The sequence below is a fragment of the Meleagris gallopavo genome, chromosome 17 (genome assembly GCF_905368555.1).
Source record: "Meleagris gallopavo chromosome 17, MGAL_WU_HG_1.1, whole genome shotgun sequence".
NCBI classification, from domain to species: domain Eukaryota; kingdom Metazoa; phylum Chordata; class Aves; order Galliformes; family Phasianidae; genus Meleagris; species Meleagris gallopavo.
Genome location: NC_139420.1, coordinates 8,352,873 through 8,380,775, shown reverse-complemented (window position 1 = coordinate 8,380,775; position 27,903 = coordinate 8,352,873). Strand labels below are relative to the sequence as shown.

The following is a 27,903-nucleotide window of genomic DNA, read 5'->3' as shown; positions in this document are numbered from 1 at the left end:
TACCTCAACCGTAGCATTCATTAAGTTTGTTCTCCAAACTAAGTTAGGGCTACATCACAATCACTGCTTTGTTTCTTCAGCAAAGTAACAAAAATATACATGTACAAACATTTTTATTCAGTAATACAGGTACATGCTTGCCAAAACTGCCTATCAGGAAAGCTCCTAGAAAACAGTGAGTACCTGAAGAACAGAAACAGCACCTACATAATAGAATCAGTTGTTTACCACAAAGTTCACTCTAGTTTGAAAAATCCTATAAAAAATAATATTTTTTTCTTGCATGATTTGAACTCGTCTCTGTCCTCCAATATTCTTCCTTTAGAAGTAGGACTGCTTGAAGAATAACCTTGTGAGATCACCTGGCTCAAAGAGAATTAAGGGAAAGACATTTCAGAATAAGAATTTAAAAAGAAGAATAATGCCCTGTCACTCCCTCAGCTGAATCCATGCAAAAAGACCACTAATTTCAAAAACTCTCTCTTGTTTATGCCCAACCACTTCAGTGCCAACCAAAAGCCAGGTAAGACATTCCATCAAATAATCAAAGGAGCTCATCAGTAGGACAGAAACTCTTAATTTAAGAAAGGTACTGAGCTAAAAGGAAATGGTTTCAGGCAATTACAGTAAGATTTATTTAGCTATCAGTTTGATTGCCGCTCCAGTGCCCATTACAAAAATGTTTTGCCACCACTGAAATGAAAAACAAAACACAAACCACCTTCAAACAGTACTTAGAAGTCAAAACTTATTATTCATCTTGCTTATGACTGCTTTGAACATTTAATGCTGTAGTTTTATGATAAATTCCTCAGTTCTTATTAGCATCTCATTTCAATTAAAAGCTGATTATGACTGTTTTTGTATGCTATTTATTGAAGAAATGAGAGGATCAGATTTCTGTATTTTTCATTTCACAACATATCTGTTATTCTAAAAGGCAGGAATCCCTGAATTTTTCATAACGTGTTTTTTGTATTCACAGTGCCCCTGATAGTTCATAAAGTTCCCAAACATTAACATTAATTTATTGGTGCATCTTTCCAAGAATTTGGGAATAGTGTTTTTATATTTAACAAGATTCAGAAACACTTTACGATCATTTGCCCATCAAAACAAACTATTTGTTAATATCCAGCTATTAATTTGACATGCTGCAGGCACATGATTTATTTTCTGTTTTCAGTATTTATTTCTTAATTGAGATGCTGCAGTATGCTAGAATGCCTACACCACACTAAGTCTAACACCTCATTATATCTTGTTTGAAGTAAAGCCACACTGCACAAAGGAAATACTGGAAAACTGAAGGACATTCATAGTGTGCTTTGCATCTATCTCCAGATAGATTTTAAATAAATTCAGAAATGTCATTCGTGTTGCAACTTTAGACCCTAGCAATGCTTAAAAAAAAGTACAGAAGAAAAAAAAACCAAACAGCTCCATCCTCATTTCTTGGATTATGTCAATTATGTATTTCAATAAGCATCCAAAGTTTTTGTGATGAAAACATCCGTCCAGCAGAACTGTATTAATGCCACTGGTTCTTTTGCTCTAAGAAGCAGCCATGTAACAGTACTGGTTAAAAAGCTGCATCTTCTCTTGCAGACATAATCACTAACCTCTTGCTCAGGTCTTTCAAGTAATTTACTATGAGGAGCATAAAGATGGTGCTGCTTGAAATGAAAAGCCATTTTGATTTCTCCTAACCCTCAAAGTGTGTGAGTTTTCACTTACCCTAGAACAAAGTAACCATCATCCAAGGGATGCAACAGAACTGGTATCTGAGGATCAACATGGGAAGAGTAGTATAATGTTAGCATCCAACACAGGAATAATAATAAATTTATTACAATAGAAACAAACAGATAATGCATTAGTTCATGTACACAATACCGATAGCATTCTGCTGCCTCAGTTAGTGGTTACTAAGTACCCACACTGAAAAAGATACTAAAACCAACGACATCACACATTTACGAAGGTCAATGCAATTTCTTGGCGCTACTGTGAGAAAGTGCAGCTGCTCTTTAAGATTTGCTGCACAACACAGGGAGATAAAATAGGATATAACTGGAACATCTGAAACCTGAATTTGTTTCTGCACTAAGAAAATAAGAGCAAACAAACTATGAGAATGGGGAAAAAGAAAACAAATTTCATTATTCATGGCAAGTGTTTTCATTGGAAGTGCACAGCAATACAGCAGCTGACAACCAACCTGTGTGCTCTGTATTTTGCTCAAGGCACAAAATAATAGTTGTCAGATCTGCTACTGAGCTGTGTGGTGTGGTTTTTTGTTGGCTTTTACTTTTTTTGTCCTTTTCTCTTAAAAAGGAAGCAAAAGAAAACAAAACTCACCATGTAGCAACTAAACTGCATCAACTCCTCCAACCAAGTCAGATGCCTCAGACTGACTATTCCATTAGTAAAGAAGACATGGTTACAAGCCTGCTGGATTGATCTGTGGTACTACAGCTTTAAACTGTTGTTTCACCACCACTTCTACACACACATTTACTTATATGGGAAGTCATTGTGCACATTAATATCTCCTCTAACTGCTGCACTTTCGGAACAAGAAAACTGTGGTCCATGCTAACCAAAACCTGTTTATACAAAGTATCATTTAAAATAAGCTAGAAAATATTTTTTTCCTTCTGTTTAGTATTTCCCCCCACCAATATAATTATCCTGATTCATCTCACACATTTGAGAATATCCAGAAAGACCATAATTTATCCCAACCCTGGGCAGGGCAAAGCTGATAGACAAAAGATTCCTGCAAACACTAGGAAGTTTGCAAGCATGTTCTACTTGCAGTTTTTTTTATTTCTGGGGGAGTATCAGGTCACAAAACATACAGTGTGAAAGGAATACTGGCACTCAGCAAACTTTGAAGTACATTAGGGCATTCTCTCCCTGCTTCCTCTTTCACCAACGAGACTCCCTGATGGAAGTCCACAAATAATTTCTTCTCTAAGAAGACGATAAAAACTCCTAATACAGTCTCGAGAACCATATATACACATTCTGCATATTTGAAAATGCTGACAGAAGTCCACAGAGGCAGAAGATAAAAAGCATGAAATCTAGAACTATTATCAGGTCCTCTACAGAACCTGACACCTAGAAACAAAAAAATGTAAGGCTTCTTTCTTCTGAAGTAACCTCCCCAAAATGCCTATGACTTTAGAAATGGTATGTGGAAAAGGCCAGCTGTTGAGACTTGATTTCTTGCTTCATGATTTAGAAAGTGACATATTACGCAGCAGAGAGGCAGGCTTGACGAATACTTTGTGCCCAGGTGTTTAAGAGTGCCGTGACTGAATGCTTGTCTGGAAGCTGCAACAGTTTTGAAGTCATGTATCGATACACTGACTGCAAGAAGGGATTGGCTGCTGGGAAGAAAAAAAGTAATAGTTATTTATAAAAAAATTACATTAGATGTTCACATTTCCCCGATATTACTATACACACATGCCCCCAAATACCATGCTAGAATCCTCATACCATACTGCCTAGGGTTTTTTATCCACAAAGGGCTCTGATCTGGATAGTCCGCTGGAACGCTGAGCTGTAGTGGTGGGACATTTGGAAGATTCTTGTCATCTAGAATGCAAGCACATTTTCCATCAGAATAAAGCCTTTTTTTTTTTTTTTTTTTCCTATATGGACATTCTTTTCATATGTAATTCAGCTCGGTTTCTAGCCTCAACCCCAGGAAGAAGCCAAGGGGTGTACTGTTTTAAAACAAAAATGGAAATCTCGTTGCTTGGAATTTCACTTATTGGAAGGACAGCCTGGCAAAGACAGATCTATCTCTTAAGCAATTCTGCACATTGCCAATCATTTCATCAGCTGGCATTCATTAAGATTCATTATGACATCTCATTTTAGAGGATTGATTAGGTGCCTCCTGTAGTAGCTCGAGATGTTCAAGATGAGAACAGTTCAGATTTCCCAAATAAAGGGGATGAAAAAGAATCTGCTTTGCTTGGATTCCCATCTGGAAAGTAAGACTACAACACTTTCTGCTCATTCAGCTGAGAAGGAACAAGGAAGATGTGGTCTGAATTCCTTTTTCAAACATATATAATCATCAGTCATGGTTAGTACAAATTGATAGACCCTTCAAAAAATTAACTCACCATTTTTCCAGCTCTATCCTAGATGTTGGAATAAGTCTCACATATCAGGTATCAAGAAGGTTGCTAGCAACAAGTATTTTCTACACACTCAATGAGATTAATGGTTACAGCCTCAGAGTGAGTAAAGGATTGGTCAACTGTGAATGAAATTTCCAGGTGGTAACCTAAGGCAGGCTGTACAGAAATGTCATGATTAAGCTGTTCTGTGACACTGATTATTACAGACTTCATGCAGAAGTCACAGGTCGGTAAGATTCAAGACTCAGCCAGCAGAAAAAAAACCCTAAGTTCTGAATTCAGTCCTCAGTTTCTTCTTACCTAGTTTGCAAATGAGATGAACTGTGCCATTATTACTGCAATGGGAGGGGTCCAGGTTCACCAGGAATTTAGGATTTAATCTTGCAACTTCCCCTTGTAACACATTTGGTATAGTCTGTCTGTCATCCTCTTCATACTTTCGTTTTCGAGAGGAGATAACTGGGGCCCTATGTAAAATACAGTTCACAATAGAACCAGGTGAAAATGTTATGCCAACACTACATTTGCCAAACATTTTACAGGCATGAAAAGGTACAACTCACATCTTGCCATTAACCCATCTCCATTCTTTCAACAGTTGGAATAAAGAAGCAGTTAGTTAATGATACATACGTGATTGGTGGACCATGAATGGCAGTCATAGCTGGCATAAAGGTGCGGTAAAGGGAATGGTTGAAGACTGGTGACCGGATGTTGGCCAAGACAGCATCCAAAAGTGGCTGACACAAGTACTGCTGTTTGGTGGGAGGCACTGGGGGAGGTGGTGGAGTAGGCTAAAAACACAAAAGCCCCACCTTTTCTCTTAATTATCACCAAAAGTAAAAACATTCTGCAAAACTTTACAGCAGTAAACTTTCAATGCACAAAATGCAAAGAATTCTCAAAACTGCATACAGTAATATTAAATAAGTCTGCAGCTTTCTCCTGAAATCAGCTGCAGAAGTTCATAGAAAGAATTACTCTAATATTTGCTCAAAACACAAGAATTTGAAAGCTCCATTAAAAGATGCATGCAAGGTGATTTATATGAAGAGCTTGTCTGTTTTTTTTCCTGTTTTCTTATTTTGTCCAACCTCAACTGAATTCATAACAGCATAAGCAACAAGCAACACAAAAAGTTATTAAATAAGATTTTTTGAATTGATTGCTTATCTTTTATTAAGCAAAGCATTACATACCACAGCCATATCATTCTTTAGCTTCTCCAGTGCAATTTCGCATTTCTGCAGTGTCTTCAGAGGGCATCTGCAGAAGAAGACAAAGTTCATCACCACAAAAGGGGCAACTCAGCTCAAGTGTTTCTGCTACCTGAGCCCCAAGAGCAACTTCAGTGCCAACATGGCCAGATGCTAAACAAAAACTTTCTGGAATAAGTAGGGAACTTTTATCCACTGAAAATGACAAGTTACCGTTTTGAAGGGTCAGTCAGGATATCCAAAAGACTCTTCATTTTACTCAGGTCCTTCTTTCTATCTGAAAAAATATCAAGAGACAAACATTGACTATGGGGACAACTACCATACTTGCAGACAGAAACATATGATGCTGTTAAAAGAGAAAATATTAGCAAACATTGAAGAAAATAGTGAGATAGATCTTTTGTCTAGTGTTTAAGAATACCCACTGCATAAGCTATCAGAACATATCCCAAAAACATCAAATATGAAGGAAAACTGATAGGAATTTAAGGATTTTACCCACTCTTCCTAGTAAAAGAGTTAGCTGTGACTGGAAAAGAAACCATCATAAAAAGGTGATGTACTGTTTCTTCCATTATAAGAGAGAGCTGACAAAGAAATGCATGAAACGAAACTCACCTTCATTTTTATCGATTTTATTGATCATCCTCCGGAGTGGCTCAATGTATTTTGATAGCTGTTTGAGTTTCTCCAGATATTGTTGTTCCTCTGACTGGCTAGAACTGGCTGGACTCATGACAGAGTTTGGGTTTCCTAGCAAGAAGTAAAGACTGCATGTTGCATGGATAAGAGAATCCAGATCTGAAATGTGGCAACCTCCCAAACCATAGTTCATGATGCACTCCACAGCTTCAGTACCTGTCCAGTCCTCTAAGCTTTTTGCAGAAATAACAACATGCTCTGTGGACAGTGCAGCAATTCCCATTTATTACTACTTTTTTTTTTTTTTCCTCCTGAGAAAGTCCAAAGATTTCATACTTTCATTTCATAGATTCTCATTTTGCCTCACTCTGGTACATTAAACATTAAATCAGTACACAGAACTTGCTGCAGTTTTCCTTCAGCCCGCACTTTATAAACTGCAGAACATACAACACTGGTAGAGTCAGCATGTTAACTCACAGAATCAGAAATTGCTTTTTACAAGTGGGACAGAGAAGAGCACCGTGATGCATACAACATGCCTACTATTCGTAATGCTAGCTGTTCAGCAGAGCTGTTTAATATTTATGTCATACTAAATAATAACTGGAATAATTCCTAGGAAATCCGTTATCAAAATATACCCCAATTCATGGTCTGTGATATAGATCTCATGTTCACCTGGAGTGTTTAAAGGACCTGGGGATGGGACACTAAAGTTCTGAGGTGTTCGTGCAGCTGCTGGGCTCTGGGATGGCTGTGGAGATGGACTGGGGAGAAAGCTGCTGGGTGATGGAGCTGGGCCAGAGCTGAAAAATAAGAATAAAAACAAATCTGCCAGAGTCTGACAAGGAAGCATGATCAGCCTGCAAACATACACTTTCAGTAAGTGTTGCTATAGCAATTTGGAGCTCCAGTAGTAGATTTGCTATGGATTTCTTATACATGGGGTTTTCAGAGTGTATTTGGCATAATGCCCCCTACACTCTCACAAAGTTCACATTAAAATTTATACACTTCAATGGAAACAGTGTAAGGTATGTCAAATGCTTCTGAAAACCTTCAGAAGTTACAGTCCAGCTCACCTGACATTTGAGTTTGGCTGAGAATTTGGTTGGCCTGGTTGAGGAGATGGCTGTGGCTGTGGTGGTGGAGGCATTGACTGGGGTGTCTGAGCTTGCTGGACAGGAGATGGGGATGACATCATGGTAATGCTGTTCTGACTGACCTGAAATGTGGAAAAAGAATAAGGTCAACAACAACAAAAGGGAGAATGCAATGGGAACCTAACTAACAGGCTTTAACTATGGAGAGAAGCATATCCTCAGCCCTATAAGAAATGAAAATGTTAGTTTCCTGTTCTTCTCCATAATGAAACAGTTCCATCTGTATCACTGTTGAGGCCTTTATGGCAGTACTTCCTATTAACTTTAGCAGAAATAACAATTAAAACTGCACGCAATTTGGACAACTGTGCAATGACTGTTTTTCATTTCCCAAACAACATGCTGCAATTAAAGTGTCAGAAGTGCCACCTGAAAAACCTGTGCTTTATTCAAACTAGGGTAAAGAAAAGCGGGGGGGGAAAGAGTTCTAACTTGAAATAGCAATCATTAAAAAAAAAAACAACTTTGCATTTGAATTTTGATTATAGACTTCAAAGGTCTGTCAGATTTAACTGTAGCTTCTCAACTCGTTTTCTTCATGTTGAAAGAAGAAAAACAATTAAGTAAACCAAACCACCAGCATGTCTCATACAGCTTTGCAAATCAGAGTGGAGAGAGAAACAGTATAAACTGAATGGCTGGGTGGAAAAAAGTGAAGCAGCTTTCTGACCTTTGGAGAAAGATGAGGTATGCCTAAAGGACAAAAAGACAAATAAGAAATTTTCAGAACAGCACCAAACTCCAGATAACAATGAAGTTTATTCTGCACACTATAAAGTACTATAGCCAGAAGGTGTTCAAATTAGAGCAATCTCCCACCTGTGCACATTTCACAGCCATTTTTCCCTTTCATCACTTAAAACCATCTAAAAAAACCCAAACCCTTTATTATGACCAGGAGTATGGTACAGTAATGCAGATATTATATGAGCACATTTGTTTAAGACAAGTGCAGAGTTCTATGGCCTTAGGCTACACATATAAGATGATGTGTTTAATTAGCCTATTCAGTGACTTACAGAATACCTGAGTTAACAATTAGCACCTTTATGAATCAACAAATCATTCCATCAGTATAAACCATCTTTAAACATAGGTCCCTACCAGCCCAACACTTCATGGACACTGCAAGTTTGGTGTTGTCCTTCACTCGTTTGTTAACTATCCATCTTAATCACCCACTTTCAGAGGATGCTGAATATGACACAATATGCCTTCTTGGAATACCACATTACAGCTATGCAAGAAAGTAAATACATTACAAGCCAAAGCAAACCTCACTTGGGTGCAAATATAAAACTAATGAACTTGAAGATGCTAATTCATTATCCATGAAATCAGTTTAAAAACAAATGCAGCCTGAAATACTACTGTTTTTACTTAAAGGAAAAAAAAAAAAAATCTTCAGTCACTCCATTACGTTCTGAATCTCTTCTACCAAACTGAAAAATCCACAACAAGATTTTTTTTAACAACCTGTGTCTCCTCTGCAATTGGAAAAGCAGTCCAGCTCTCACAGAAATCAACCACCTCAACATCACGTGGAAGTTAGTATGAACACCCCAAAAAACAATTCCTGACTTTCTTCTAAACAGTAAGATTTAGAACTTACCCTACAGATGTTGCACCCATTTTTGTGGAGCCAAACTACGACCACTTCTAAGTGGTTCAGCACTCCCTGAAAAACAGGCCTTTTTAACGTGTCTGAGGCTGGTTACATAAAATTACTTTTGAGAAGTTAAATCTTTGTGTTTTAGGAAGGAAGAAGAAAGGCTGCATTAAGGTTTTTACCCAGATTTAAGCTTCTGTGTCTATTGCTACGTCGAGATCCCTTCACATTAAATTACAAATGCAGAAAAGCAAAGAAAATAAGTAGCATACTACATTATGCACATAAGCATAAAATGAATTAGTGTTGTTATCTGTTTAATAGTATTATCTCTCCTCATTAAGTATAACCATAGGCAAACAGCTTTCCTTCTTGCAGTAAGTTTGCTCTCTGCTAGCTTCATTTCAGAGCCTAATATTACATAAAACCTTTTCAGCAACTGACTCAGAAGTATGCAATGCCAAACTTCCTTATGATTCTTTGAAAGCAGTTCATTTGATACATAATCACTTCAGAGAGGGGAGGCAGAGAACTTCCTTCTGGAGGTCTAGACCCAATTAACTCATTTAGCTCCTCATTTAACTCAAGAGTTAAACCATGGTTACTAGACAGCTTGTGTACCCCTCATTTCCAACATATATAAGATAATGCAATTTTGCATTTTTTCACAGTAGGATGAGATTTTATGCATCCAAAAGCATACTCAAGGGCAGATACTACAGCCCACTGAGCACCAAGTAACTCTGCAGTTACCTGAACACTATATGAAACCATAGTGTTATGAAGCCTTGTCCAGAATATATTTAGGCTTGCACAACTGAAGCTTTCACTTAATAATATCCACTAAATCAAAGCTATTCTTAATATTTAGAGTACATCATACTGGAAGATGAACTTAGCTATGAGGACCATCTCCAATTAACTGAGTCTTGGGCAAGGAACAGCATCAGACAGGGCCAGTGAGTTTCTCAGAAGCTCTCAGAAATAAGCTAATACAATATGCAGAATCCAGCAAGGAAAAGGAGACTGCAGCAAGGAAGTGATGGGTAATAATGAGGAAGAACAGAAACATTTAATTTAAAGAAAAACTCCAGAAAGCATTTCCACTACTGTACTTACAGTTTCAATGTTAAGCCAGTAAGTACAGCCATGCCTCCATTGTTGCAAACTGGGTTTAAAAGCTCACCACTATGTTGCATTTTTGTGACAAAATGAAACCACTGCAGAGCTCCAAAGGAATTCAGATAAAGGTTTCCATATTCTGAGTCAGGCCAACATCCCTTGCTTTATTTAAATGCTTTACTTTTTTTTCCTAGGTTCTGTATTCTGCTGAAGATATCTGCATCAATCATGAAGCCCATGCTAATGCAGAATGCAACAGATCTGTAGGGAGAACTTGAAAGTTTTGACACTAGAAACACAGGAGAAAGATTGGGATTAATACAATAGCTTTTGCTTTGGTAATTAGATAAATTAATCTTCCATATTTGTATAAAAAAATTTTCTTAGTTATTCAGGAAGTGCTGTTAATACTGACTGTAGTTAATGTTTAGTATCTATTCAGGGAAAAACAAACTTCAGATAAGAAAAAAAAATCACTTCTAATTCTCTGGCATGCTGAAAGACCAGGAGGTAGTGGAACGTAATGCCATATCAGTGAGTATATTCTTTTGCTGAAGGAGACTAATAGCAAAAGAAACCAGCAACCAGACAACAATAAAAAAGAAACCACTGCAGAATTAACTGAGCTTTATGATAAAAGGACAGAAAAAACTTGTCAATGGAATGAAAACAAATAGTCACAAAACAGTGATATAACATCTGGCTCTTTTGTTGAAAGAGATTCCAGATAACACCAAGATTCTTTTCCAAAATGAGAGGACATTTAGAACCATCTGTACGGAGTCTAAAGCGATTTTTTGAATTGTAGTCAGAGGTGACAGACTCTTTAGATTCTGAGTGACTAATAACCAGATGTATGCTACAGCCATTTACTCCTACTGTGAACAGCTGCAAGGGCTCTAATGACATGGTAACGACAGCATATCCAGCAGACACTATTGCTTAAGCATTTTACAAAACTAAGGTGTAAATGACAACAGTACCAAATGTTAATTCACCTGGAACTAGAGCAAAGTGTTTTGGCACTGAATACTAGAGATTCACACTGATTCAGAGCTGTCAAATGATATGATATGTGAGAGCAGCTTTTCCCAACAATTACTCACTTGCCCATTCTACCACGTGTTTATAACCTACTTTCATAAACAGATTTCCTTTCTTCTTCTGTCTTCTTTAGTTGTTCAATTTTCTATATCATTTTCCACAGTCACTTGGAAATCAAAGCCCCTCCATAAACATAGACATGACAGCAATAAAGCACTATGGCACTGAATACTAAAGCTAGAAGTGAATATAAGCCAATCTAACACTTAAGTATCTAACAGAAGCCCCCTCAGGTCAGTCCAAAAATGATTGTCTCACACAATCTAAACTGCTACAGCAAATTAAGCTCTTAGCAAATTTTCCTTTGATTCAAAAGCTATGCCTGGGTTTTATTTCAGTTAACATAAAGTTACCTGCACTGAAATGATTGCACATCTGAAACCAGAAATGACAGGTGTACCCTCCTGCACCATCTTTCTGGTCATTGTAACTACCTTAGCAAACTAACGACAAAAAAAGGCTGTGCCTACTAGACCTGATGCAGCAGCAATAAGAAGCAGTTTCCAATGCTCCACATCCCCCAGAAAAGATTGCAAAGGAAACAAAAATGCAAAAATGAAGGAACCTTCATTAAACCTACAAGCAAAATGCAATAGCGTTAAGTAAAACTACACACCTGGTATTAAATTTAAAAATTAATATCTAGGAAAACAAGACATTAGGTTCACAAACACCAGAGTTTAAAAATGCAGTTGAACATTCTTCCACCACTATAATATGATGTATATGTAAACCAGCACCAATTAGACAGAGTTGAGCAAACTGCAGAGTTCAGCTGAGCAGTGCCTCATTTTATGACATACTAGTAAGAACTCAGTTCTCTTTCTTTCTAGTTTTCCCCACTTTTGCTCCCCTCAAATGACGGACTTTGCTTGCAAATCATGGCTGTGGGGTCTTTAGAAGACCAGAACCTGCACCAGGCAAATGCAGTACTCTGACCTCAAGCATCTTCAGCAACACCTGGCTAGATGCTGCCCACCTGCCTACACAGGTTCTCTCATACAAGTGGAGCCCTTCTGGTAGCTTCTCCTTCGCAACTGTGAAGGAAGAGAACTCAATTTTTCTTACACCTTGATTACATGCCAAGTTGATATTCAAACTGAAATGAGCTAAGGTTATTATTAATGCAAGAGGCACTTGTAAAGAGCACAAATACATGACAACTAAGGTCCTGGACACAACTCAGCCAGTGCGTTACGGTACATTGCAACACTTCTGGAGACTCTCCTAAATGCAAACTCATTGTGGAGTATGGACAAAGATTAAACAGAAATTTAATAGTTCTAATTTGTTGACTTGAAACAGCTACATTAAAAAGTTGTAAGCGTTATAAGAAAGATCTATGCCTCTTGGAACCACTTTGATATCCCACACCCTCAGAAAACCTGCTGTTTGAAATGAAAAAGGATCCGTGAAAAAGCTCAACAGCCCAATACCCTGACACCACCAAGTTACCGTTCCACAAAAAGGTGAACTTCCCCTTGCTTGAAAGCAAGCTCTATACAATCACACATCCAACGCTTTGTGCAATACCTGACACAACGTGCTTTGACTCAGTAAATACCTGTGGCATTTGCTGTCCGCCCATAGGAATGGAGCTTGGCGGTGTAGCAGACACTGCGGTGGTAGGCGGGAACCGTGGTCTTATTTGCATCCCACCTCGGGCCATAGGTGCGGTGATCATCTTTGAGGACAGAGGGACAACAGACAAAAGTAATCGCAAAACAAGAAATGCAGTGCACTGGCAGGATGAGAAGCACATGCAACCTCCAGGAATTAGGGGGAGGGGGAGCATGAAGGGCAGGTTAGTGAGCTGTTCTCTAACGGTTAGCCTAAGACGCTAGCTAATAAATCAAGCTTCTTTTTACATCCCTTCTATCCCTTTTAGAATTCATTAGATTCTTTCTAAGATACCCTGAAAGCGCTGATACGTAGGGTCAGATTTGTAGGTGAAGGATTGAGAACACTACCATCTGCAGGAAGAGTTTTTCCCAAATCTTGCCTGACGGCTTGAATTTCTACAATTATTGTAAATAAGTGCTCTAAGACTGCTGCCAAAAGCACTCCATATGAGCTTCTTTGCCTCTCCAACATCATAGGTTTCTGATGTACTTTCCCTCACTGTGGTCTCAGAGGATTTAGCAGTATTTGCATTTGCCACTTTCCACTGTCAAATAATACAGCAGACAGTTCAGGAGCCACAGCCAACAGCAATGCTCCAACGAGCTGACCTACAGTTAGCAAAATTTCAGAGCAACCTATGATTCTGTAACACTACAAAACAACAAAAAAGACATGCACTTGAAGAAGCTATTTCCTTCCTTTTGTATCTCATAGAATGAATGAAATACATCCTTGTAATTTCCAGCATTTGGACAGATACCCACTCCTGTACTATCAGGCTACACTAGGATTTTCTCTTATGAACCCACATCTGCCTCAAGATCATTCTTGCACTATTTGATTCTTCAGTTGTACAGACTGAGCACACCCTGAAGTATCAGCATTTATCTTAAATGATTAAAGTGAGCATTAGATTTGTATTCTAAAATAGCATTAGGCACACACTACTCTGCAACATCTAGAAGTGCCTTTCAGACCCATCAGTCTGCAAAACACAGATTATATATAACTGTATAGCCTTCCATTACTTAGTATCACACCAGATATGTTCTGAGCTAAAGTGAAATAAACATTTATGGGAAATATAGCTTATTTTTGAGTTAGCATTCAGGTAACTTGGACTGTTTATACTTTTAAGATCTACAGTGAGGTTATCTGGACCACTTTTTTTCCAGTGTATACATTACCAAGGCACTAACTAACAGGCACTAACTAACCTAGGACTTAAAGAAGTCTCATTTCAGTGAATGACTCAGGGCATTCTTGCTTAGTGTTCCATGTAAATGGACTGAAGCAGCCAGCGACACGTCTAGAGAGTCAGAGAATGCATGTGCTTACAATTGTTAAAAAATAAATAAAATTAAATACAACGTAGCAAGAACTGAAAAAGGAAAGAAAACTGAAAGAAAGTAAGTGTCAAATTCAGCACAACTGTTAGTTCACAACAGCGCAATGCAGTCACCTTCCATCCAGGCACAGAGGGATGGTCAGAGACAGGATTTCAAAAGAGAAACAAATGAGAGTGCTTCAGACATCACACACACATGCACATGTACACACACAGCATGCAACAGCCACCACAAGCAAACACAACAACCCAGCACTGGCACAAAGCACAGGTGGATGCTACAAAGTACAGTGAAGAGCTACTTTATCAACATGAGAGCTGGTGAAGCAACAAAACCCTAACAAAAAAAAAAAAGAAAAAAAAAAAGAAAAAAAAAAAGAAAAGAAAATTGCTGGGGAAAAAAAAAAAGATAAAATCCTTCCAGGCACAATCATCCCATCTCAGACCCTTGTGAATGCACACGGATCTCTGGAGTGTGTGAAATCCCAGGGATGTTTTGGTGACTCAGATGTCCCACCTTGGTCCCGTTTCTCATGCCACACCACCAAAGTGTGCAGATTTAGATTACTTTCTCCCAGGTCACAGTAATTAGCAGTTTATTCATAGTTTGGTTGTCTGGCAAACCATTGAACACCAGCAGGACCAACTCTGAATCAAAGACTTTCAGCTGCTGTATCATGGTTGAATGAACATGTGTACACATGTACTTACTTTTATTTTTTTTTTTTAATGTGTGCTTTGGAAAGGAAGTGTATATATAAATATAAATGACACCAATTCCAGTCTTAGCAAAAGTAATTTATTTTTCCCGTTCTTCCAGCTGATTTACATTTATGAAACCTGCCACTCTTCGATGTAATTGGGAGATTTCAAAAGATCATGTTTGTTTTATGCAAAGCAATATATCAATGAAAGAGCTCATCAGCCTAAAAAAGGAAGGCAACCAGAAGTGTTCAGGTACTTCTGAGAAAGATTTAAAGTGAAGGCAAATCTTTCTCCACAGCTGAAATCGAGATAAATCAATTTATTTTGAGAATTTTACCCCACAAAACCAGAGAGCAGAGGAATAAAGTATCTCTCTCCTGTAAGATGCTAAGTGTGCTGTTTGATAAAAATGTTGAGGTGGAATACAACAATTAGAATCCTGAACTTGTTGTTTTCTTGCATCTAAAATCCAGGGGATCCAAATTCCTTAAATACACAGATTCTGATAAGAATATATAAGTACTGTGCCACTATTACTCTACTAAAGACAGGCCAGGCCTGATTTTCAGATGATCAACAACAGATACTTTGCATTCTGAGCATCTGAAGTACATGCAGGAGAACAGTAATTTAAACTTCATTAATACTTAACTCCAGTTCACTACGGAGTTTCTCTTGGTACTCCAAGCACTTGTGTAGCACTTTGTGGTCACTAGGACACTGTTTTGCTTATCTGTGTGAGTTACACACTCGCAAGGACTGGACATCCAAGTGGAACAGAATTCACCTGAACAATCATTATGACTTCAGAGAAGAATTTCATAGCTTAACATGGATCCGCATTTGAATTTAGGCTTGCTTTTATTTTACACAGGAAAGCTTATCAGAAACTTTACAGAAAAGGAAAAACACAGGCACATCAACCCAAATTCCCAGACCAAAAGCGTCTAGAGACCAAGCTTAAGTGTAACAAGCAAGTATTAGGATAGGTTTGTTTATAACAAAAGCTTCCCAGAACCAAATAAGGAAATCTAGGCAGATTAATTGTGCTGCTAATGAAAAACAGACTAAATACAAAGAAAAATCTTTTCTCAAAAGAAACTTCCCATAAATCAAAGAAAATGTAACCAGACAGTCAACATCAAAACTGTACTGCAGTATTGTCCACAACCTTGAAAGAAAACACTATACACAGAAAATAGTTACACAAGTATAAGAAACCAGTTAATCATTGGACTTCACAGCAGTTTTTCACAGTTTTGTGAACTCCATCTGTGATAATGAGCAATCCCTGAGGTTGCTACATGTCTGAGTAAAGCCACAATGCAAAAACAGCTGTCAACCATTTCTTTACCCAAAACTTTTCAAATGCACCGTGCTGTTAAGCCACTGGCATACAATTTCACTAAGTAGGGCAAGAATTAAGTTGACTCTACATAAGCACAATCCACCTGGTTAGGGGTTGGAAAAAGCACCATTAAGTTAGTAGAAAGGAAAAAACAAGTCAGTGTCTCCTTTTAGTCACCCTAAGTCCCTGAAGCTCTCACCTGGAAATTATTTAAGAAATAAAAAAATGTTTTAATATGTATTTTAACTTTAGAAGAAGAATTCTACATTATTGCCAATACTGCACCAATTGTACTTACCACTGCTCAGCTTTTATATCCTGTGTTACACTGACAAAAGTAAAAGGACCAGAAACAGAACTTAGCCACCCACAAGTACATGGGCCACATGAGAGTTAGGATAATGTACAAAACACTGCTCCTGATACAAGTTTATGAGATGAACATTCAAGATCCAATTGTTATCCCTCTGTTCACGTAAAAAAACTTCTAAAGATCTTACTGAGTCTAAAACACGTCTTGTGTGATGAAGGAAAATTGGTGCAATACATGAAATGGCAGAGATCTTTTTGTATTCCCAGGCATTAATCCTGGCCAGCCTCTTCTCATTTGTCTGCCTCAGCCTCTTCACATACAAAGTGGTGAGAACTGTACTTACCCATGTCTGTAAAATGACTCAACATGAAACACTACAGAGGCAAAACATGAAAGACTATTGCACATTCTTGGGGAAAATGGAATGAGAGGATCAGCTCAAGTCACTCCCAGTTTTTCTCCCCCATGTTTCCTTCACACCAGATACACATCAAGGAACAATTACTGGGGCTACAAGTGTATCGTAGGTTTAAAAAAAAAAGTTTGTTAGACAATAAGCTTTCACCCAGCACTTTTTTTTTTTTTTAATGTAACTCTGCACTCATGACACATGCTAGTTTTTTCCTTGACAATCCACATCCAGAAAAAGAGTATCTATATCTACAGTCCATTTCACTCAGAAGAAGTATGGAAGATGAAAGGAATGAAAGGGGAGTGTGGAAAGATTTCATTGTCTATACTACTTTTTATGGTTGGTACATGGAGATGGAAAGTGGAACACATGTGAGTTAAGAGAGCAGGCAAAGATTCACAGTACAGAAATCAGTTTAGACAACAAGGAAGTTTCCTGGGAAAGGATAACAAAAAGAGAGGTGATGCACTCCAGGAACCAAGAGTCAGACTGCAGTGTGGGCACAGTAGGCCACCTTGCTGTTGTGCATTCCTGTGTAACTACAGGCAACGATCTTACCTACCAAGGACAGAGAGCATGCATAGAGAGGTTGTCAACGAAATCCTGCCTCTGAGTCCAGGCAAAAGGAAAACAGCATAAAAGCCCATACTTCCTTTATATAGGGAAGACCGATTAAACCTCATCAGAAAGCCACCAGAAACCCATCTCCATGCTCATCTTCAGCATGCACTTGCTACAAGCCTGTTACTGGAGATACTGGCTCCAGGGCCCTTACCTGCGCTGATGCTCCCATCTGAGCAGCTTGAGCCTGAGCTGCTTGCACTGCTGCTGCTGCTGCGTGCTGCTGCTGGACCAGTTGTGCTCTTACCTTCAGTATAAGAAGACAGAACAAAGTAAATGCGTATCTGATTAGGGTATGATACTTCTCTTTCAGTTGCATTGAGTATACTTATAAAAAAGGTTTGTTTTGGATACAAGACTTCAGCTTCATGCTCCTACTTCTAGAACTGTTTTTGAACACAGAAATAAGTTTCCATGCATCTAACATTTGGAACAACCTTGTCATAGGCTGCGTACCCACACTATGACTTCTTGCAACTTCTTCTCTGTACTATAAGGCCTTCCTATGATAATACTAGATATTCCAGCTTTCTGGCAAACATACAGATGTTGATCTCTCTCAATAATACTATTTTAAGCACATACTAATGATCAGCATTTCAACTATTTATACATTCATTGTGAGGGATGCACACAACATCTAACTACTCGTAGCTTCACTTGGTTTGGTAGGAGCTCAAAAACAGCTGACTAATGCAACAGTTTGAGAAATTGCAACATTAACAGGATTACTCAGCTTCTAAGATGAAGTAGTAAGATGTTCACAGTAATCATCTTCAAAGCAGAAACTACCAGTACCTTAAACTTTGGCTAAATCATCTAAACACAGCAGCAGAAGCAAAATCAGCATGCTAAAGAGCCAGCGCTGGCCCCAATCACATGCACAAGGCATCTCAAAGCACTTGCTCAAGTTCAAGAACACTAATCATCATCGCAGTGATTTCTCTTGAACCAGAATTACAGAGGAAATTATTTTTAAAGCATCAGATTGATAAGTAGCTTTCATAATTCAAAAATTCCTACTCTTTGTTGACCAAAAAAATCTTATTTTCTGCTGACCACACTCATAATCTAACTACAGATCTCTTAATAAGCTATTCTTTTTCCCATGCTGTTATTAACAAATTTTTTTATTTTTATTTTTTACTTCTCTAGCAGATCATAACGAACCCACAATAAGCTGGTCACGAGCCTTACCTGCATTGCTTTTAACTGCTGTGGCGTGAGAGTAACAGGCATAACCTGACCAGGAATTTGTCCAGAGATTGCCTGTGCCTGAGATACCATGGGCTGGGGTTGAGGCTGGGATTGTGGTGGAAGCTGAGATTGCTGTGCCTGAGCAACCTGTTGTTGCTGTTGCTGCTGCTGCATCTGTTGCATCTGCTGTTGCATTACTTGTTGAGGTGGCTGCTGCTGTAGTTGTTGCTGTGGTATTTGTTGCTGCTGTTGCTGCTGCTGTTGCTGCTGCTGTTGTACCTGCATAGCCTGTGCTGCTTGCAGCTGTTGCATTTGGGCAATCCGCTGTAGTTGCTGCTGCTGCTGTTGCTGCTGCATCTGAAAAGCAGGAAAAGCCAGGATGGTAAAGCCTCCAGCAGTGCAATAGCAGCCTTATTTTTACAGAGTAAACCAACAGCAAACAGAATCCTAACATGTCAGGCCACATTTTCAAGCCTGTATATCCAGCTCTTTTGTCCATTCACTTTTCAGATATCTCAACTCTACACAGTGCACATGACCTGTGGGTTTCACTATTACAAGCCTGCCTAAATACACTAAAATAGTTTTCAAAGGCAAAGTTAAAGTCCATCAGCTTCTTCTGTAAAAATGGGCTTAGAAACACTTCTTGAATGTAACCAGGCTACATCAGCAACAACATTTACAAGAACTGCACAGAAGCATGACAGCTGAAGTTTTTCTCTTCTGTTTTTCCGCCTAAGGATGATGCATATAAATTCTCAGTACACACTTTTTAAAGTAGCAATGTGCAATTCACAAGTGCTTTTAGTTCTTTCCCACATCTTCGTTCTTGTCAGAATGAAACACTGTCCTGATGTTTATGAGGAGAAAGAGACAAAGAGCTTTAATTCTCTATTGCTATAACAGAAGAAAGCAACCAAAAACCTATATTGTTAAGTCTTTCCTCTGGGATGCAATATGTGGAAATTCCAAAGTGGAATTGTGTTAATAATGGGAAGAGCTGACAATCAGTACTTCGTGCAAGCTAAGCTTCACATGACTTGTAACTCATCACAGATCAACTCAATTGCCATTTTAATTGTTTTGTCTTCACCTGCTGCTGGTTTTGCTGCTGCTGCATCTGCAGTTTCAACATGTGTTGCTGCTGCTGGACGGCTTGCAACTGCTGCTGTTGCTGCTGCTGCTGTTGGGCTGCTGCAGCTGCTGCTGCCTGCTGCTGCTGCACCTGAAATTGTTGTTGCATGGCTGATTGCTGGGCCTGGAACTGCTGTTGCTGCAAAGCCACCTGTTGCTGCTGGAATTGTTGCTGCTGCTGCTGTTGCTGCTGAGCTATCTGCTGAAGCTGAAGTTGGGCTAAAAAGGTGGTAGACTGTACTTAAAAACATGAAACCCAAACAAGACAAGAGACAGTTACACTGTACAATTTCACAATAATCAAAGATAACTCTGAAGTATGCAGATACTCAGCATATAATTTTGCATCCTCAAACGGAGAAGGTACATTAACAGCAGAATCAACAATGCTCCTTCCTAACTACCTCTACAGCTTGCTGCCTCTACCGAGTCAGCAACCAAATCAGAGTGTAAAAACGTGCAGAAGTTGTGTGGCTAAAAGATCTCCTGGAAGGACCACAATGGGACCCACGGAATTCTCTGAGAAGTAAAAGTTCTTAATGAAAACATGCACAGAGGTCACTAACAGAAAGCACAGTAGCCACAAAAAAGTGGGTTCCATAGAACAAAGTTCTGCAATTGATACCCTGGAGGATGGAAAAAGCATTTACTCACAGAAGAGACAGACTCTCCCTCACTATGCTAAGAAAGACATTTACCCCAGTAGATAGAATTATTTGAAATCAACTCTTCCTGCAGAAGGTATAACCAGAAGTATGAAATTCCTTCAGCACCTTATCCTTGTGGAGAAGAGTTATTTACTGAAAGATCAACACAACAGTTTCAGTGACTGAAACAGAGTGAATACTTACTCTGCTGAGTAGCTGTTGAGACACCAGGCATACCATGAGGGGCCATTCCCGTGCTTCCAGGAGGCTGTTGTTGTCCTGGGAGACTCATTTGTTGCCCCATTGGGCCAAGGCCACCCATCCCACTCATTGGTGCTCCTTGAGCTCGGGAAGCAATGGTCATTCCAGGCGCCCCTGCTGGGGGACCCCCAGTTAAATTCTGCAGGGCATTCATTGGATCTACAAAGAAAATAATTACCAATATGCAGCCAGCCAGCAACTGCTTCCCTCAAATTCAGTTTTTCAGTACCCATTCTCTGGCTTCAAACTAGATCCAGACCCTAACTCTCACTGCAAGACTGCAGGAAGCTTCTCACAGGTTTTTACCTCTCTCTAAACAGAGCGAAGATTATTTAAAGTGCTTCAGATTTGCAAAGTTCCAAATAGATTCTAAATATATCAGACAAGGGAATTCTTTAGCCACCTCTGCATGTTTATTCAAGTCAACAGGATGCCAGCAAAGCCCCGTGAGGGTAAATAACTCATAATCTCAAACACCAAGAACAAAGTTCCAACTATGGATTCAATTAACCTCCTCCTCCTGAGGAGCAGTGCTTAAACCAGAGAAAGTACTTTGTAGAGCACTTCCCCTAGTCCCCATCACAACGTTTTGGTTTTATACATTGTGATAATTCTCTTGAAAGGCACTGAATTTATTCAATCCCAATCCTGGGCATGAAGAAAAGTGAAGTCAAAGTAATTCAAAAAGGCAAAATAGAACATGAGGTGCCAAAGTAGTATTGATCAGGTACAGAATGCAATACACTCTCTTCCTTAGAATAATTATCAAACAATTTTGAACTGTCTAGTGGAGATGCTGAATAATCCCAGCCATCGCACAGTCAGCCTACAGGGGGATAATAATGATATACCTGTTTACTTCATTACTAGGAACATTACATTAAGTTCCTAGTATAAGTGCTTTAAGAGTTACCACAGAGGCAGAAGACACAAGAAGCTATTGTGGTACCTTTCCATCCTCCAGCTAGGAAATTCATCACCTTCTCAGTACATAAAAGCCCCAGTTTTTGAGTTGTTCAATTTAGGAAAGGAAAAAAAGGAAAGAAGAAAAAGATCTCTTACCACTGACTGAGGCTTGAGATTTCTTATTGTCTGCAAAAGAAAAATACACTAATTACATCTGTTAATCTTGTCACACACAAGATTTGGCACTTCAGATATACTCTCCTTAAGAAACACACACCCACACCCACACCACTTTTTAAAAACCACTGTCTACTGTAGTTATACCTATTCCCAAACCATTTATCCATAATCCCAGACAGCTCTATCAAAGCTGTAACAAGCAGACTGGGAAAAACAAACAAACAAAAAAACATCTTTGTAATCAAATTAAACAAAACACATTAAATTAACCAAATCTGGTAATCAGAACACTACATAAACACTGAAAAAAAAAAAGAAAAAATACGGGAAAAATTAAAAGGGGGGTGCAAAAGTTGCAATTGTTTCTCAAAGGCTCTTAAATTATGTATGGATGCTGTAAAAGAAACAGTATTTAAAAATTCAGCATGCATATTACCGAGGAAAGTTTTGAAGCAATTTGTGATGAGTCACACATAGAACCACACATAAATCCTGAAATCTACTGTTATTTCTCATGCCTCTAATAAGCTTTCACTGGGAAAAAAGAAAAGATTACTTACGGATATCTCGAAAATGGATAATAAGTCTGGCCACAAGAGAAAGATATTCCTCCTAAAGGCAAAAAGTATATTTTAGCACAGGATACAGAAACAGACAACCATGACATTATAGCCCTTTAGTATTTGCCCTCAGCATTAACAAATTTTACTTTAAAAGGTCTGTGAGCTTTTCAGAATAGTTCATTTGCAAGGGCTAACCTTCATGAGCTAAGTGGGAATGCTTTCACAGAAGGTTAATGGAACAAAAAGGCTCAAAACCACAAAATTCAATGGAAATAATATCCATGATAGCCACATTAATAGGATCACAATATGTGTATTTGATTGTATACCAATACATCCATATTCCATCCATTCTAGTCCTTTTCTTAAGTATTGAACTTGCTCATGTGGCATACTGATTCACTTTAGTCCTTTGTCACAATTACATTACAAGACCTATTTTATGCTGTTAATATTACAAAAGCAAGCAAGCTATTATATTTAAAACCTAACATCCAGAAAAATTGCCAGAAGCAAAAGGACAAACAGCCTTTGCAGCCATTTATGAGCGTGCTGCAAACCGCACAGAAGAATCTGTCACAGTGCTGAGATGACACTTCCAGGGTCAGAGAGGCTATTAGCAGGAATAAACTTGTGACATAAGCATCACAAAACTTTCAACATCGCAAGTTCCACCTCAAACACATCATGTTTGAAGACAGTAATCCAATGTCTTGTAACAGAACTCCAGGAAAGAAGCTTACGCATTTGGGTAGAGTCTAGAATTGCACACGATAACCAGATTTCCACACAGACCACAGAACAACTTCTTGTCTTACTCCTAACGCATCCTTTTCATTGATATCTTAGTCCCTCTCCATCACCAAACTGGTTATTATGGATAGTGCTACATTGCAGATAAAGAAACTTCTATGCAATTCACTCCATAAGAATTTAATCAAGCACAATCCCATATATGCATTCAATGCTGCAGTCTCAGCAAGTCCCTTGGCTTGAAATCCACTTTGCAGCACCCACAAGATGTAAAATGATTAAGAGGAACACACATAAACCCAAAATCTTCATAACTAGGTACTCTGAGCAGAGACCAATTCTTAACTTGCATTGCATTTGCTGTTTCTGTGGTTCATTCCAAAATTCTGACATACCAAGTAACTTCTGAAAACAAACAGAGAAGTTTTACCCTTGTTTTGGCCTTCATAAACACATGGCTCTCCATATCTTTGCTGGACTTATTGTGGGCAACACCAGCCTTCCTCATTGCTTCATCACTGGAAAAGAAAAAGAGAAGAAATGAGGCTGGGCATTAACTGAGGACATTAAAAAAATATTCCTGTAGTTAGAAAGGTCTGTACAGTAGCTTTTTATCTTCTTCTAAACATAAGGTAGAAAAATTAGAAGAAGATTGGTAGAATATTTCTGCTTTTAGGCAATGAGCAGTAACAAGGAGTTGGAGCATTGATCAGGACAGAGAAGGGCAGATGTGCAGAGAAGGGAGGGGACAATCAGCATGACAGCTGCAGATGAAGCAGTAAGATAAGAAGGCCTTATGGATGGGAATTGGTCATAAAAAGCTTCCTCCCAACCTTACAGTTCTCTACAATCCTAAATCACACAGCCATCAAACCTCTAGTAAACTGGACCTAGGTCTGCCCTTTGGATGAGAAATTAAAAGTGTAAGATGAAAAGGAAATAAATCCCCCACACAAATGTTCTCTGCTATGGTAGAGAACAATGGGCATTCTCAGTATATCAAAAAGAAGCAAGCAATTCCACTGCAAAAAAAACGCAGAGATAAACAAGTCCTAAAATCAGGAGTTCAGACAGGCGAACAGCCCTCCCTATTCAAATCCTACAGACATATTTGTTTTTGGAAATGTCTCACTCACTGTAAAACCTGTTCTGTTTTAAAGCAGCCTAGTAGCTACGGTCTATATTCCACAAACAAGTTACCAGGAAATACTTTCACCTTGTAATTAATAGCTTAGCAACCTATTTCTCAGTACCTGCTCCTGCATGAGCAAATTTCCTACACTAAATGCAAGGTAGGGAAAGTTTCAGCCAGCCTGAAATAGATTACTGTTTTCTTCCCCTGAATTCTGACCACATTCCTTGCAGCAAGGCTGGTGTTTGTATGAGCAGTGGCCTAGCTCAGCTTCCTGAAATAACTCAGTAAACCCTTCACACAAGTGAGCAGAGCAGATGCAACAGCCTTAAAATGCAGGAGCTTCAGTTGCCACAACTCACACTCTTACCGTGCAGAGCAGCAGGCTAGGAGTGTGTAGCTATTTCTTTGCAAGACACAGTAGATCAGTCAGTAAAGCACAGCTACCTGCACAAGCCTCCCTCATGGTAACCTGCTCATGTGGCCTGACAGACACTAAAATGCTCTTTATACATAAAGGTTACTTAAAACGAAGCAGACTCTGAGCATAAAGCAGAGTAATTATTCTTTCATAGGCAAGCAAGCCTTAAAATGAACAACTCATAAAGGAACACTGTTGCAGTGGAAGAAAATGCATCCAGTTCTTCATTTATGCCTTTCTTCTTTCAGTAGTTTCTCTTTCAGAAAGGCTTCCTTCCTTTAAGTCCACACTATGCTCTGACTCATCATTAACTTGTTAGTCCCATTATAAAACATCTCTTATTTTGAGAGCACCATGAACTGAGCAGGCAGAAAGACAATGTTATGCAAATGCAAGTAAAGAAAGTAACACAGAGATAAGTGGCCACAATACAAAGACAGTGACTAATGTGGTGTTAGGACCATAAAAAAAAAATAATCCACAGTAAATAACTTACCTACTCTTACATGTATATCTGTCTACCATTTATTTTTTGCACTCTAGAGCACTACAAAGGGCACACCACTGGCTTACAGCCAGCCTGCTGTCCAGCAGGACACCCAGGTCCTTCTCTTAGAGCTCATCTGTAGCAGTTCAAACCTGAACTGATGCATGCAGTTATTCCTTCTCAGTTTCCCAAACATCTGGGGTCAGAATCAGCCATGCACCATGCTGCTTTTGGCTATAAAGGAGAAAGCAAAGGACTATCCAGACTGCACAGACTTACTTCTAGCTTTATCCTTCTTTCCAGTATTTCAGTGAGGAAAATCACCTTCCTGGCGCACACAGAATCAACCCCTTCACAGCTTCAAAAACTCCACGAGCCTCCCCTGCCAGGTTATGCCATCACAGTGGTTTGTGTGGCTGTGTGATCAGCAGTGTTAAAGTAGAATCCAGCTAAGTGCTGAGGCATTCCTGGATCCAACAAGAGTCCTGTGGGACTGCTTGGGCCTGCAGTCACACAACAACCCAATATCGGATGGGGTTACTTAAGTCAAATGCAGTGTTCTCTCAAGTGATGACAACCAAATGATACACACTGATCGTAGGTACATTCACTAAGATACCGACTGCACACAGCATCCCTGAAATTTCTCTTCATATAATGTCATTCTAAATATCTAAGTCTCTGTATCTACCTATATGTATCTTAACATTCAGAGTTGGAAGGGAGATCCAGGCGAAATCACAATAAATTAAGACTTCCACATTCAGCAGCTATAATGAGGCACCCAAAACAAAGTATGCAAATCGTTCCACGCTTTTAAGATCAAGTTGACAAACACCTATCACTTACATTTGCACAATGAACTGGAAGACATACGTACACAAAAGCCTGTTATGAACAACCTTCTCACAAGCTCAGAAAACTTTCAGATGACTCATTTCTTCCAAATACTACATAAGCTTCACTGGACACTTATGGAAGAAAACTGGAACTTGCTACACAGAGTTCAAGTCTTTTTAGTTAATATATTGCTTCTATTTCTCATTCAATAAACCTAGCTATTATAAACTCTACTTCTGGGGTAGCTTTGCTTTATTTTAAGTACCAACATGAAATTTATTTTCAGATATCTAACACATAGTAATACACTTTAAAGATTAAAAAAAAAAACAACCAAATACTGCAACCACTGCAGGCTTATCCCAAAAAGATTTGCTTGCTCTCAAAATGAGCTAGTGAATGAAATCATAAGAAGTATTACTACAAAGCAGGGTGGAGTACAAGGAAGTTCTGCTTGCAGAACACAGCCTTTGGGGAAAAAAAAGGCTGCATCAATACAATTACAACAAAAAGTACACAGATCATAAAAAGATGCCTGTGTGTATATGCAAGTGTTTAAGGAAACAGAAGAAATCTTAATTCTACTTTCTCCACTACTGTCCTATTCAATCTCTGTCTCTTACTGTATGCTTCCCATTCAAACATTTATCATTGCTGCTTACAGCTCACAAAAAAAGTCACAATTTGCAGAGCAAACACACAAACAACAAATGCTTGTTGCATTAAGGTTTGTATCAGCTGATTCGTATTCATTTCCTATAAGTTGCAGGGCACTGCAAGGCAGTTATGTTTGTTTGTGTTGATGAAGACGTACAAAAGAAGACGAAAACACAAGAGATTCACCTGACATGATAAATTATCTTGCACAGAGTTTAGACAGTAAAACATCAGCTCTGAACACCAAAAAAGCTTTGACATGCAAACATCATATCTGACACGAATACCATAAAATTAACTCTGAAACATCAGTCAGGATGTTTCAGAGCCTTCAAAAGGCACGAGGCACACTCAAAGTTCTTCAAGCATTCACGATAAGGATTTGAAAAGCACTCTCAGTTCTATGATAACCAGCTTTCATGAGGTAAAAGAACCTTCTCTGTAATAGGAGTATCAGGTAGAGCAGCAAAGTCATTCAAGTAAAGAGATTGCTTCAGTGGACAACCAAGAAGGCTGAACTTTATTTCTTTTAAGCAACCTTTATACATCAGGCAGACACCAACGAACACACTTGTCTAGAACTGCCGCAGTGACCCCCCCGTACCAAACAGCCAATAGATTCAGTCGCTGACGTTTTCATTTCGTTTTTGCTGTTTACAAGTCAGATACAAGGTAACGACGGTGGTTTTCATAGAACAGAGCATGTGAGACTGGGCAGCACTAAGCATCACAAAGTGGAAACCCTAAACCAGAGGCTCCCCAGCAGGCCAAGCAGCCGCTATGCCCGGGGAAGAGGAAGGCAAAAAGGAATGGGGATCGGAGAAGCGAAGCCAAACGGGGGCCGGCTCCCCCCGCACGACCTCAGAGCAGGAGCCGGTGCTGAAGGCCCCACACAGGGACAGCAACAACCACGGACAGAGCCAGAGACCCGCGAAGGATCCGCGGAGACGAGCGAGCCGCGGCCATTCGAGCACGGGCAACCCCGGGGCAGCGGGAAGCGCCGGAGCCGCTCCGGCAGCGGCCGAGACGCGGCCTAGCCAACACCCGGGCCGGGGCGCGCACTCACATCTGGCTGACGAGCTTCTGCCGGAAGTTGGTGCTGCGCCAGTCGGTCTCGGGCCCGGTCACGTCCATCGCCGCCGCACTCCCCGCCTGCTGCCGGCCTTCACCGCCACCCCAGCGCCGCGCTACTCGCCGCCGCTCCCCACCCCCACACGGCAGCCCGGAAGTTGCTCGCAGCCACTTCCGGCGCGCTAAGGCCGGAGGGAAATGAAGTCCAGGCGTTAGCTCTGGAGAGTCTCGCGAGAGCCACCGCTCGGCACG

General features: G+C 39.5%; 1 protein-coding gene across 8 annotated transcripts; it reads right to left on the bottom strand.

Annotated features, from left to right (window-relative positions):
- Positions 1–96: 96 nt before the first annotated feature.
- MED15 (mediator complex subunit 15) lies at positions 97–27,832 on the bottom strand. 8 transcript variants are annotated; one of them, XR_014887071.1, is made up of 20 exons: positions 27,647–27,831; positions 23,474–23,561; positions 22,288–22,339; positions 21,704–21,733; positions 20,585–20,800; positions 19,693–19,952; positions 18,600–18,956; positions 17,557–17,649; positions 12,597–12,716; positions 7,117–7,259; positions 6,713–6,840; positions 6,008–6,142; positions 5,600–5,663; positions 5,369–5,435; positions 4,803–4,963; positions 4,470–4,636; positions 3,514–3,612; positions 2,362–3,401; positions 1,738–1,784; positions 97–366 (listed from the first exon to the last, which is right to left on the bottom strand). XR_014887071.1 is itself a non-coding variant. In XM_085238717.1 (18 exons), exons 1-18 carry the CDS (start codon positions 27,712–27,714, stop codon positions 3,265–3,267), a joined length of 2,385 nt encoding a protein of 794 aa, XP_085094843.1. In that variant the 5' UTR covers positions 27,715–27,831; the 3' UTR covers positions 97–3,264. The 8 variants fall into 8 exon arrangements, 3 of the variants coding, with proteins under 3 accessions (XP_085094843.1, XP_085094844.1, XP_085094845.1); XR_014887070.1 differs by having other exon boundaries at positions 97–362; XR_014887068.1 differs by having other exon boundaries at positions 1,738–3,401.
- Positions 27,833–27,903: the final 71 nt, after the last annotated feature.